This window comes from Myxine glutinosa, chromosome 5 (genome assembly GCF_964187855.1).
Source record: "Myxine glutinosa chromosome 5, kmMyxGlut1.1, whole genome shotgun sequence".
Lineage (NCBI taxonomy): Eukaryota > Metazoa > Chordata > Myxini > Myxiniformes > Myxinidae > Myxine > Myxine glutinosa.
Window position 1 is genome coordinate 108,632,646 of NC_136265.1, and position 14,187 is coordinate 108,646,832.

At 50.8% G+C, this 14,187-nt stretch overlaps 1 protein-coding gene across 1 annotated transcript in view; it reads right to left on the bottom strand.

Moving 5' to 3' along the window:
• The window catches only part of LOC137427257 (uncharacterized), a gene marked incomplete at its 3' end in the record, with an annotated part of 346,903 nt that overhangs the window by 141,476 nt on the left and 191,240 nt on the right, over window positions 1-14,187 (bottom strand). Inside the window, 2 exon segments of the mRNA XM_078778504.1 lie at window positions 1,070-1,234; window positions 1,351-1,389. Of these exon segments, the coding sequence (XP_078634630.1) occupies window positions 1,070-1,234; window positions 1,351-1,389 (204 nt within the window).

Here is a 14,187-nt window from a genome sequence, read left to right on the forward strand (position 1 = left end):
ACTCTCCATGCAGAATAAAATATGTTAATGATGATGTCATTGGTCACGTGGTTCGGCCGCCATCTTGGAAAAACCGAAAACCTTTGCACCTCTATGTCTCCAAAAGTGCTGAATAGAAAAAATTGAGACATGGCTCATTGTAAAGAACTCTCCATGGGGAATAAAATACGTTCATGATGATGTCATAGGTGCCTCCATTATGATATCATAATTCGACAAGTACAAAACTTCATCCGATCAAGATTAAATTTATTGAGCATAATCTAAAGAATAAATTAGTGGAGAAAAAATAATAATGATGATGTCATCGGTCACGTGGTTGGGCCGCCATATTTGTTTTCACACAAAAGCCTTAAAAACCACTGAAAATACATCCTGGCAGGGGTTTGCAATCTCTGATTGCTTTTTCTTGTTTTTCATTGCAATTGGCATGTGGTGGTTTCTCGCCTTTGTCATAATTCCGTGTTCATTTCGACATATGAAACACATATGTCGCTCCAAGTCATGTACATTCTATCAGAATCCCTAACCTCGTTAGCCTCCCTCGTCAAAACTCAATGCTCACCTCCATCCTTCCAAGCCCATCTTTTCTCACCTGTGAAACTGTCTTTCTGAGTCAGTCGTCTCCATCTCTTACCTGCAGGATTAGTCGTTTCAATGTCTTCCCTACAAGTCTTCTGTGGTCTAACATCTTGTGATCTGTCCCCATTTCACTACCTGGTTTTAGCACAGTTGCTGAGACCCTGTTCTCACACTTAGACAATTCGTCTCCTGGTGCTTTGGTATTCCTATTTGTCCTCATCCCACTGTTTTTCCTGTGTACCTTTTGAGCCTCAATATATTTGTCTGTTGATCCATTGCCCTCTGTTGAGGTGTATCACTTAAAAACGATGCTACCTTGTGCCACCTACTTCTTTTACTTCGTTGAAAGGTTATTGCTCGAAACTTCAGCTTCCCCCTTGATTTTCACGGCGATTATCACAGCTCGATCAACATTCCGTTGATTTCATCCATTGGAACATTTATAATTTATGACATTTTTAATTGTCTTGAGTTTTCAAATCCTTACCGGGTTCTCCAGGAGGCCCAGGCAAACCAGGAGCACCAGCACGCCCACGTATCCCATCCCGCCCTTTCTGTCCAGGAAACGAAGTACCATCTCGACCGGGGTCACCAGGAGGTCCCTGAGGACCTCGTGGTCCTGGAAGCCCAGGTAGTCCACGGAATGTTTCTCCTGTTGAAGAACGTTTCACCTTTTATTACTATTAATTTTTTTATTATTTGACACAAATATAAACCTTTGTAATGAACGTAGAGATGACAATAAAGCATTATGATTGGTTCACCAACCTTCTGTTCCTCCTGGGGGACCTGGTAAGCCAATTTGCCCTGCAAAGGAAGGTAACCACACAAAATAGATCTTGAACTGAAGATCATTCAACGTCGCCATTCAAACATTACATAATTTCACTAACGTATCGTTTAATTCGCACGTTAGGGGGGCACGATCCTGGGCCTAGCGGGGCACAATCCCGCACGGGTCGCCACTCTGATTACTCACATGACCCAGTCTTCCCAGGAAGCTGGCACTCATTTTGCCAATCTCAGAAGGATGATGGGCTGAGTCAACCACCTGGTGTTATTTGACGGCTCAACAGGGCCTCAAAGTCAAGACCCTAAGATGTTATTGTCAAAGGCCATTCCATTATGTAGGTTTGACAGATTGTATTCGTAACTTTAATTTACCTGCAGAAGGACACATTTATTGTTATACAGGTGTAATGGAAAATAAATAAATTTCCCACGTGTTATTTGATAAGAAATATACCAAGGAACCGAGTTGAATAAAAGACAAAGGGCCTTAAAGGTTCACAGCCACGGAATCTCACTCAAAATACATTTGATGTCATCCAAATGAGTCTTTTTATGGTGAATTCAAATATGGCATTGATTTTTTGTTATATTCACTCTGAAACATTAAAAATGAAAGTAAACCGAACCACTTGGGAACGCCCCTAAAAATTCTGCCCCATACCTCAAAGCCGATGACGTAATCCATGTGACGTCACCTCCAGAACGCAGCTCGCTCACAAGCACGCTCCACGTGCATTTGCTTGATACAAATCAAACACTTGTTTTAACTCCAATTTACATTCTGTTTCCACTTTTAGTGAGAGGTAGGGGTCTGTGCAACCATTCATAAACTTTATTTGGTGCAAATCGGATAATTTTTAGCCGAGTTACCTCAGACCGTGAGTTGGTAATTATATAATTCACACAGTGCAATACGTGCAGGCTGCTCCACGGAGCGACCTTGCGGGCTTATCAACGAGGCGAGGCGTGACACACGTGTCTCAGCATACCTCAGATCAAGTTTGAAAACCAGCATCAACCGTGCATAAATTTGCATATTCGATCATTTTTGACAAAGTTATGGCACTTTGAACTTTGGTAGGGGACATGTATTGCAGCGCAATACTCAGAATGCTTGTTAGTACGAGTAGTACATGAGCGTGAACGAATTATACGGTCATGATTGATGATGATATCTACATTGTATCCAGTCAACACTTACCCTCATTCTTTTCCGTTCTTCCACTTCTTTTTTTTTCTCTGTGTCGGGCTTAATTCTGCATTTAATTACCGGAACGGCATCAGGCTTGAGCCGTCTCAACTTTATGATGTTAAATTCTGAGTACAGGCCACTGTCGTAGTCACTATCGCTGAAGTGTGCGCTACATATAACGCTGGAATCACTTGGTCCTTGCCAGATTGACCTCGTCAATCTTACCTTTCCCGTCCAGATTTTCCGCAGATTTGCATCCTTAGGAAAAAGGTGAAGACTAACTCCATCTTTTGTTGTGTTGTTGCAACCTGCAACAAGGCACCTTGCAGGCATTTCCGCTGTTTATTAACCGATGAACTTTGGAATAACTCGACGATCGCAAATCAAAAGTAGAGTACGTACAAATTACAAGGAAAGGATCACGAGCCGAAGCATAGCGAATCGAGATGGCATGGACTTTGTTCTGGAGGTGACGTCATACGTCATGTGATCTGGTAGCAGTGAAATTCGGTTTTTTTTTAGGGCGGGGCTTAGCAGGGTGCAAGAGCGCTAAAAAGGAAAGGAAAAAAAATTAGCTATTACTTATTACAAAAAATCGATTTCTATTTAAAAAAAACTGATACTCATAGCCGGCGAAGCCGGTGTTGTGAATAAACGCGTACGTATTATGTTGAAAACCAGATTATGCTGGATCCCTTGGCTTGAGAATTCCGAAGCTGTGACGCACCAAATCGCTCAATGGAGGCCGCCATCTTGCGGATGCGGAAGTATGCATAACAAATTGAAAAGGTTCAATAGGAGTTTGTTTCACCCGTCTTTGTTTGATTCACAATCTGATGCACCTCTAATGTGTAATTAAAATACTTTAAGACCAACCTCGTTATCTTCAACGAAAATCGTCACCAAACACCGGAACCAATGAGATTCGAGCATTTCAAAAATTATTTCAAAAAAGCTTATTACGCGTTTCGGAGGGTGAAAACGGCGTCAAGTATTCTAAAATTGACGAAGAATTATTTTTTAGAAATCTCGTGGCCGTAGGGGATAGTTTTTCACGGCCGGAAATATCCGAAGTTGAGACGGAGTTCACCGAATGAATCAAGAAGTAAATTTTATCAATTTTAATCTCATCCAGAATGCAAATGGTGTCATTTTAGGTCTGAATTTGCGAAATTTTGTGAGCTGACCAATCAGCGACCAGCTTAGGTCAGCCAATAAGCGCCATCGACACGGTTTGATTAACGACAGTCACACATTGCCGTTGAAACGGCGCTATCGTCTGATCTGTCGGCACTGATCTTACTGCAAGCTAACTTCTTCTGGTGGAGGAAGCCGCAGTGCCTGGAGAGAACCAGCCCTGACAGCGACTGAAGTTAGAAGACTACACACATACTGTGAGAACGTATATTAAGCCCAGTTAAAATTTCTTAAAATAGGCCCTAAGCTAGCACATCGTATAGTTACTTCCTTAAGCTTCTTGTGACATTTATTGTATGTAGGTATTGGGGAGGACTGTCTGCTCTTTTCTTTTACCAAGTCTTACCAGGTACGGTACCTACTACACCTATCTACTACCAACGACCTAACCTACTGATGCCATAGTGATGGGTAAAATAGTGGCAAGAGGCTTTGGCTTCGCCGGCTCATTGCGGCTTTGCAGTCCGGTACTAGTAGCCGGCGAAGCCGGTGTTGTCAATGAATGCGTACGTATTATGTTGAAAAAACAGATTATGCTGGATCCCTTGGCTTGAGAATTTCGAAGCTTTGACGCACCAAATCGCTTAATGGAGGCCGCCATCTTGCGGATGCGGAAGTATGCATAACAAATTTGAAAAAGTTCCATAGGAGTTTGTTTCACCCGTCTTTGTTTGATTCACAATCTTATGCACCTCTAATTTGTAATTAAAATACTTTAGGACCAACCTCGGCCCGCACGGGCCTGGTTATCTTAAACGAAAATCGTCATCAAACACCGGAACCAATGAGATTCGAGCATTTGAAAAAATACTTCAAAAAAGCTTATTACGCGTTTCGGAGGGTGAAAACGGCGTCAAATATTCTAAAATTGACGAAGAATTATTTTTTAGAAATCTCGCGGCCGTAGGGGTTAGTTTTTCACGGCCAGAAATATCCGAAGTTGAGACGGAATTCACCGAATTAATCAAGAAGTAAATGTAATCAATTTTAATCTCATCCAGAATGCAAATGGTGTCATTTTAGGTCTGAATTTGCGAAATTTTGTGAGCTGACCAATCAGCGATCATCTTAGGTCAGCCAATCAGCGCCATCGACACGGTTTGATTAACGACAGTCACACATTGCCGTTGAAACGGCGCTATCATCTGATCTGTCGGCACTGATCTTTCTGCAAGCTAGCTTCTTCTGGTGGAGGAAGCCGCAGTGCCTGGAGAGAACCAGCCCTGACAGCGACTGAAGTTAGAAGACTACACACATACTGTGAAAACGTATATTAAGCCCAGTTAAAATTTCTTAAAATAGGCCCTAAGCTAGCACATTGTATAGTACTTCCTGAAGCTTCTTGTGACATTTATTGTATGTAGGTATTGGGGAGGACTGTCTGCTCTTCTCTTTTACCAAGTATTACCAGGTACGGTACCTACTACACCTACCTACTACCAACTACCTAACCCGCTGATGCCATCGTGATGGGTAAAATAGTGGCAAGAGGCTTTGGCTTCGCCGGCTCATTGCGGCTTTGCAGTCGGGTACTCGTAAAATATTACCGTACACACAGGTGTGTGGAAAGAAAGGTGGGGCAATGACTGGCCGGGACAGGAGTGGGAGATGATGGAATGTAGGTAATCATTCCTGCATGATCAACCTGGAACTGGATGAGTAACCTCATTCCTACTTCCTGTTTCTTCTTCTTCTTTGTGATTTCAGTTTTAATTCCATCGTGAGTGTCATCGCATTTTATGAACACCTGCATGTACCTGGAATGCGGAAACGTTAACTAACAGGATTCGACTCAAATCAAAGTTACTATCACAAACTACACCAATTAAACAATTAAAAGCTGCTCAGTGACGGTGTTTGCGGAAGAATGGACGAACGTGTGATGTCAGGTGCACAGCATCTTGCTCACAAACACAGGTATGTAAGCACTACACGCAAAGAACATGCCTGTTCACTCACCTGATAAAAACTGACAAACCAAAAGGTGATCAAAACAAAAAGCAGGGGGATTTTAATCCTAGACAGAAAGAAAGGCCTTGGCAAGAAAAACAACAACTTGCTATGTGGGGAATTGTCCTGCGTCCAAACTCCAGGTTGTCTGCTTTCTGTCTGTCCGCGCTGTCGTTGTATTTGATAAACAAGTGTAAGCAAAGGCAACACCACGAGGACAGTGTTCCCTTCAAATGGATAAATGGATTCCATGATGCAATTCCCTGTTTGTGAAGAATCGGAGCTAAAAGAACGAGATTCTCAACAAAATAGCTCTTTGCGAACACACAGTCACCATGCACGTCACACTGGTTTACACACTTACCATGCATGTCACACTGGTTTACACCCTTACCATGCATGTCACACTGGTTTACACCCTGACCATGCACGTCACACTGGTTTACACCCTTACCATGCACGTCACACTGGTTTACACACTTACCATGCACGTCACACTGGTTTACACACTTACCATGCATGTCACACTGGTTTACACCCTTACCATGCACGTCACACTGGTTTACACCCTTACCATGCACGCCACACTGGTTTACACCCTTACCACGCACGCCACACTGGTTTACACCCTTACCATGCACGCCACACTGGTTTACACCCTTACCATACACGTCACACTGGTTTACAACCTTACCATGCACGTCACACTGGTTTACACCCTTACCATGCATGTCACACTGGTTTACACCCTTACCATACACGTCACACTGGTTTACACCCTTACCATACACGTCACACTGGTTTACACCCTTACCATGCATGTCACACTGGTTTACACCCTTACCATGCACGTCACACTGGTTTACACCCTTACCATGCACGTCGCACTGGTTTACACCCTTACCATGCATGTCACACTGGTTTACACCCTTACCATGCACGTCACACTGGTTTACACCCTTACCATGCACGTCACACTGGTTTACACCCTTACCATGCACGTCACACTGGTTTACACCCTTACCATGCACGTCACACTGGTTTACACCCTTACCATGCACGTCACACTGGTTTACACCCTTACCATGCACGTCACACTGGTTTACACCCTTATCATGCACGCCACACTGGTTTACACCCTTACCATGCACGCCACACTGGTTTACACCCTTACCATGCACGCCACACTGGTTTACACCCTTACCATACACTTCACACTGGTTTACACCCTTACCATGCACGTCACACTGGTTTACACCCTTACCATGCATGTCACACTGGTTTACACCCTTACCATACACGTCACACTGGTTTACACCCTTACCATGCACGTCACACTGGTTTACACCCTTACCATGCATGTCACACTGGTTTACACCCTTACCATGCACGTCACACTGGTTTACACCCTGACCATGCACGTCACACTGGTTTACACCCTTACCATGCATGTCACACTGGTTTACACCCTTACCATGCACGTCACACTGGTTTACACCCTTACCATGCACGTCACACTGGTTTACACCCTTACCATGCACGTCACACTGGTTTACACCCTTACCATGCACGTCACACTGGTTTACACCCTTACCATGCACGTCACACTGGTTTACACCCTTACCATGCACGTCACACTGGTTTACACCCTTACCATACACGTCACACTGGTTTACATACCATGCACGTCACACTGGTTTACACCCTTACCATGCATGTCACACTGGTTTACACCCTTACCATGCACGTCACACTGGTTTACACCCTTACCATGCACGTCACACTGGTTTACACCCTTACCATGCATGTCACAATGGTTTACACCCTTACCAATTACCATGCATGTCACACTGGTTTACACCCTTGCCATGCACGTCACACTGGTTTACACCCTTACCATGCATGTCACAATGGTTTACACCCTTACCATGCATGTCACAGTGGTTTACACCCTTACCATGCATGTCACAGTGGTTTACACCCTTACCATGCATGTCACAGTGGTTTACACCCTTACCATGCATGTCACACTGGTTTACACCCTTACCATGCATGTCACAGTGGTTTACACCCTTACCATGCATGTTAAAGTGGTTTACACCCTTACCATGCATGTCAAAGTGGTTTACACCCTTACCATGCATGTCACAGTGGTTTACACCCTTACCATGCATGTCACAGTGGTTTACACCCTTACCATGCATGTCACAGTGGTTTACACCCTTACCATGCATGTCACACTGGTTTACACCCTTACCATGCATGTCACACTGGTTTACACCCTTACCATGCATGTCACACTGGTTTACACCCTTACCATGCATGTCACACTTGTTTACACCCTTACCATGCATGCCACACTGGTTTACACCCTTACCATGCATGTCACAGTGGTTTACACCCTTACCATGCATGTCACACTGGTTTACACCCTTACCATGCATGTCACAGTGGTTGACACCCTTACCATGCATGTCAAAGTGGTTTACACCCTTACCATGCATGTCAAAGTGGTTCACACCCTTACCATGCATGTCACAGTGGTTTACACCCTTAGCATGCATGTCAAAGTGGTTTACACCCTTACCATGCATGTCACAGACGTTTACACCCTTACCATGCATGTCAAAGTGGTTTACACCCTTACCATGCATGTCACACTGGTTTACACACTTACCATGCATGTCACAGTGGTTTACACCCTTACCATACATGTCACAGTGGTTTACACCCTCACCATGCATGTCACACTGGTTTACACCCTTACCATGCATGTCACACTGGTTTACACCTTTACCATGCATGTCACAGTGGTTTACATCCTTAGCATGCATGTCACACTGGTTTACACACTTGTCATGCATGTCACAGTGGTTTACATCCTTAGCATGCATGTCACACTGGTTTACACACTTACCATGCATGTCACACTGGTTTACACACTTACCATGCATGCCACACTGGTTTACACACTTACCATGCATGTCACACTGGTTTACACATTTACCATGCATGTCACACTGGTTTACACACTTAACATGCATGTCACACTGGTTTACACCATTACCATGCATGTCACACTGGTTTACACCCTTAACATGCATGTCGCACTGGTTTACACATTTACCATGCATGTCACACTGGTTTACACACTTACCATGCATGTCACACTGGTTTACACACTTAACATGCATGTCACACTGGTTTACACCATTACCATGCATGTCACACTGGTTTACACCCTTAACATGCATGTCGCACTGGTTTACACATTTACCATGCATGTCACAGTGGTTTACAAACTATGGCCTATCCCATTTCGTCTCCTTTACGCGAGACACAACACAGGACCATTAGACGAGACAAACACAGGACCATTAGACGAGACAAACACAGGACCATTAGACGAGACAAACACAGAACCATTAGACGAGCCAAACACAGGACCATTAGACGAGACAAACACAGGACCATTAGACGAGACAAACACAGGACCATTAGACGAGACAAACACAGGACCATTAGACAACACAAACACATGACCATTAGACGAGACAAACACAGGACCATTAGACGAGACAAACACAGGACCATTAGACGAGACAAACACAGGACCATTAGACGAGGCAAACACAGGACCATTAGACGAGACAAACACAGGACCATTAGACGAGACAAACACAGGACCATTAGACGAGACAAACACAGGACCATTAGAAGAGACAAACACAGGACCATTAGACGAGACAAACACAGCCACTGGGTTTGGGAGACGTGTCGTTGCTTCCCGCTGCACTCTGGGTACCAGAGACGCTAAAACAATGGCGCCGCCTCTCTCTTCAATGGAATATTGGATAAGGAGGACAACAGAGAATTCCAAGATGGCCTGTCATTGCTTGAGCAGTAGGAGAAAAGAAGGAAGATGAAATTTAATCCATCGAAATGCAGTCATTAGGATTGTAGCGGCTACCGCTGGGTTTTCACAATCGCCTTGCACCTTTCAAGGACGCGGAGCGATCACCATGCCGGGCTCGTCCAGGACGCCCGGGCAGGCCCGCGCTCAACTTGCCAGGCCTCGGTCGGGACGCCCGGGCAGGCTCGCCCTCAACTTGCCAGGCCGCAGCCAGGACGCTCGGCCATGCCCCCTCTCACCTTTCCTGGGCAAACGCTCCGGGATAATATGTATATATATTGCTGCCCGATAAACGGGCTTTTCAGAGTGCCTGAGTGTTTGGTTTGATTAAAGCAACTCGGATGAATTCCAGCTTTTTGTCGCGTCCATTCTTCCGATCGACGTGGGAGCCCCAGCTCCTTCATTGGTGACCTACCGACATGGACACGGCAGTCGCCCTTAAACTGCCTACCTTCTGGGAGGCTTACGCGGCGGTTTGGTTCGCACAGGCGGATTCCCTGTTCGCCCTGCGAGGCATCACGGCCGACGACACCCGCTTCCACCATGTGGTAGCAGCGCTCGGTTCGGCCACCGCGGCCCGCGCCCTGAGCCTCCTCGAGAGCCCGCCAGCCGCTAACAAATACGGCGCGATTAAGAAGCTTCTCCTCGACGCTTTCGCCCTCCCATCAGCGGAACGCGCACGGCGCCTGCTCGACCTGCCCGAGCTCGGCGACACGCGCCCTTCCGAGCGAATGGACTACATGCTTTCACTGCTCGGCGAGCACTCTCCGGCATTCCTGTTCCGGGAGCTGTTCCTCCGTCAGCTGCCTAACCCGGTACGCCTCGCCCTGGCAAGCACGACGATCACAGATCCCCGGGCCCTTGCCAGAGAAGCCGACAAGATCTCCGCCGCAGGTCAGCGCATCGCAGCGGCGACATGGGACCCACCGCCGTCCGACGCAACACCCATGGCGCCCGAGCACCCGGCACGGTCGACGACCGAACTGCTGACGCAATTGGCGGCCGCTACACCGAGCTGACCACCTCCAGCACGACGACCGGGGCCTCCACCTGACCAAGCGTGGTGTTACTATCATGCCAGGTTCGGACAGAAGGCCCGGACATGCCGACCCCCGTGCACCTTCGGCAGGCCGGGAAACGGCCGGGCCGGCGTTCATTACCAGCCATGAGCGCCGGCCACACGGGCAACTTACTGTTCATCACGGATAAAGCGTCCGGACGGCGCTTCCTGTGCGACACCGGCGCCCAACTGAGCGTCATACCCGCCTCTGACCAGGACAGGCAGTCCGCGGTTTGCGGCCCCTCCTTGGTTGCGGCCAACGGATCGACCATCCGCACCTTCGGCCCGCGCAACGTCACCCTCTGCTTAGGCGGCCAACGCTTTGCTTGGACGTTTGTAACCGCAAACGTGCCCATGGCTCTGCTAGGCGCCGACTTCCTCTGTGCACACGGACGGCTGGTGGACGTCCAACGGCGTCGTTTAATCAACGCCGAAACCTTCAGCTCCCTGATATGCACATTGAGCAGCTCCACGCCGACCGAGCTGGCATGCGCCCTCCCGGCGGCGAACGAGTTTGCTCGCCTGCTCACGGAGTTCCCGGCCCTCACGCGGCCGACGTTTTCGGCCGTCGCAGTACGGCATGGGATCGAGCACCACATACCAACCACGGGCCCGCCGGTCTACGCCAGGGCCCGCCGCCTCGACCCAGCCAAGCTCGCCGTGGCGAAGGCCGAATTCGACGCATTGGAGCACCTCGGCATCGTGCGGCGCTCCGATAGCGCGTGGGCCTCGCCACTGCACATCGTGCCAAAGCCGGGGGGTGGATGGCGCCCGTGTGGCGACTACCGCCGTCTCAATGACGCTACCACCCCCGACAGGTACCCGATCCCGCATATCCAAGACTTCTCCGCCCGTCTGGCAGGACGGGTCATTTTTTCGAAAATTGATCTCATACGGGGATATCACCAGGTACTTGTCAGGGCGGCCGACGTCCCTAAAACGGCAGTCATCACGCCGTTCGGCTTATTCGAATTCTTGCGGATGCCGTTTGGTCTCAAGAACGCGGCTCAGGCATTCCAGCGCTTGATGGACAGCGTGCTGCGTGACCTGCCGTTCCTTTTCGTTTACCTGGACGACATCCTCGTCGCCAGCACGTCCCGGGCCGAGCACCTCCTCCACCTCCGAACACTGTTCGGGTGCCTCAGCGAGCACGGCCTCATCGTCAACCCGGCCAAATGCCACTTCGGCACGACGGCCGTTGATTTTTTGGGCCACCACATCACCAAGAACGGGGCCGTGCCGCTGCCAACCAAGGTCGAGGCCATCACCACGTTCCCGCGTCCCCGCACCATAAAGGCCCTGCAGGAATTCCTGGGAATGGTGAATTTTTATCACCGCTTCGTGCCCCGCGCTGCTCAACTCATGCGGCCCCTCTACGAAGCCCTCCGGGGCAAGCCGGCCAAGCACGACATCGCCTGGTCCGCAGCAATGGATGCGGCCTTCCAAAGCTCAAAGCGGGCCCTCGCCGACGCAACACTGCTCGCTCACCCAGTGCTCAACGCTCCCATCGCCCTCACCACGGATGCCTCCGACTACGCGGTGGGCGCCGTACATGAGCAATGGGTGAACGGGGTTTGGCAGCCACTCGCTTTTTTCAGCCGGCAGCTCCGGCCGAACGAGCTCAAATACAGCACGTTTGACCGGGAGCTCCTCGGTCTACACCTGGCCGTCCGCCATTTCCGCCACCTCCTGGAGGGCCGACCTTTCACGGCGTTCGTCGACCACAAGCCGTTGGTTTACGCCATGGCCAAGGTCACGGAGCCGTGGTCGACCCGCCAACAGCGCCACCTCTCCGCCGTGTCGGAGTTTACCACGGACATCCGGCACGTCGCCGGCAAAAACAACGCCGTGGCCGACTGTCTTTCCCGGGCCAGCGCGAACGCGGTCCACCTGGGCGTGGACTTTGCGCTTATGGCGGCGGACCAAACCACCGACACCACGGTGCAAGCCCTCCGGGCGGCGGACACGGGCCTCCGCCTGGTCGACATCCCCTTCGCGGACACTGTCCTGCTCTGCGACGTCTCCCAAGGCAGCCTCGCCCCATCGTGCCCGTCACCTGGCAACGCCGCATCTTCGCCTCCCTCCACGGCCTTTCCCACCCGGGCCGGAAAGCTTCCCAGAAGCTGGTGTCGGCGCGATTCGTCTGGCACGGCCTTCGTCGGGACGTCCGCGATTGGACCAGCACCTGCACGGCCTGCCAACGGGCCAAGGTCCACCGACACACCCAGGCCCCGCTGGCACCTTTCACCGTGCCCGAACGACGTTTCGACCACGTCAACGTGGATCTGGTGGGCCCCCTCCCCCTGTCACGGGGGTTCACACACCTGCTCACTATGGTGGATAGGACCACCAGGTGGCCGGAGGCCGTTCCCCTCGTCTCCACCACCACCGCCGACGTGGCGCAGGCTTTCATCGCCACCTGGGTCGCCCGCTTCGGCGCACCGGCGGACATCTCGTCAGACCGCGGACCACAGTTCACCTCCGAGCTGTGGGGCGCAGTCGCCCGCAACCTGGGGTCAAGCTCCACCGCACTACGGCCTACCACCCCCAAGCAAACGGGTTGTGTGAGCGATTCCACCACTCCATGAAGGCCGCGCTCATGGCCGGCCTTCAAGACGGCGGTTGGGCCGACCGGCTGCCGTGGGTCCTTTTGGGCCTCCGCACGGCCCCCAAGGAGGACCTCCAGGCATCCACCGCCGAGCTGGTCTATGGCCAGGCGCTACGCGTCCCGGGCGAATTCGTGCCCGACGCTACCAGTCCCTGGTCCGCAGCTCACCAGCGCTCGGACCTCCAGGAGGCCGCCCGACGGTTTGCCCCCGTGCCAACATCCCACCACGGTGACCCCCAGTCCTACGTCCCCCCAGCACTTCGCACAGCGGAGTATGTTTTTGTGCGTCACGACGCACATCGGGGGCCACTCCGGCCGCTGTACGACGGGCCCTTCCGGGTGCTGCGACGGGGCGACAAGTCGTTCGTCATCGACATCGGCGGCAGGTCGGACCGGATTGCGGTGGACCGCCTCAAGCCGGCGCACGTGGACGTCGACCACCCACCACGGGTGGCCCTTCCGCTGCGGCGAGGCCGCCCCCCGTCCACGGTGCCCCCCACTCGACCGCCCACCACCACACCGGACCCCCTCCCACGACCCGCCAGGGGTCGCTTCGGCCGGGTCATCAGGACCCCCCTCAAATTGACCCTGCCGGTGCAAGTCGATTCTGGGGGGACGTGTGTAGCGGCTACCGCTGGGTTTTCACAATCGCCTTGCACCTATCAAGGACGCGGAGCGATCACCATGCCGGGCTCGTCCAGGACGCCCGGGCAGGCCCGCGCTCAACTTGCCAGGCCTCGGTCGGGACGCCCGGGCATGCCCGGGCAGGCTCGCCCTCAACTTGCCAGGCCGCAGCCAGGACGCTCGGCCACGCCCCCTCTCGCCTTTCCTGGGCAAACGCTCCGGGATAATATGTATATATATTGCTGCCCGATAAACGGGCTTTTCAGAGT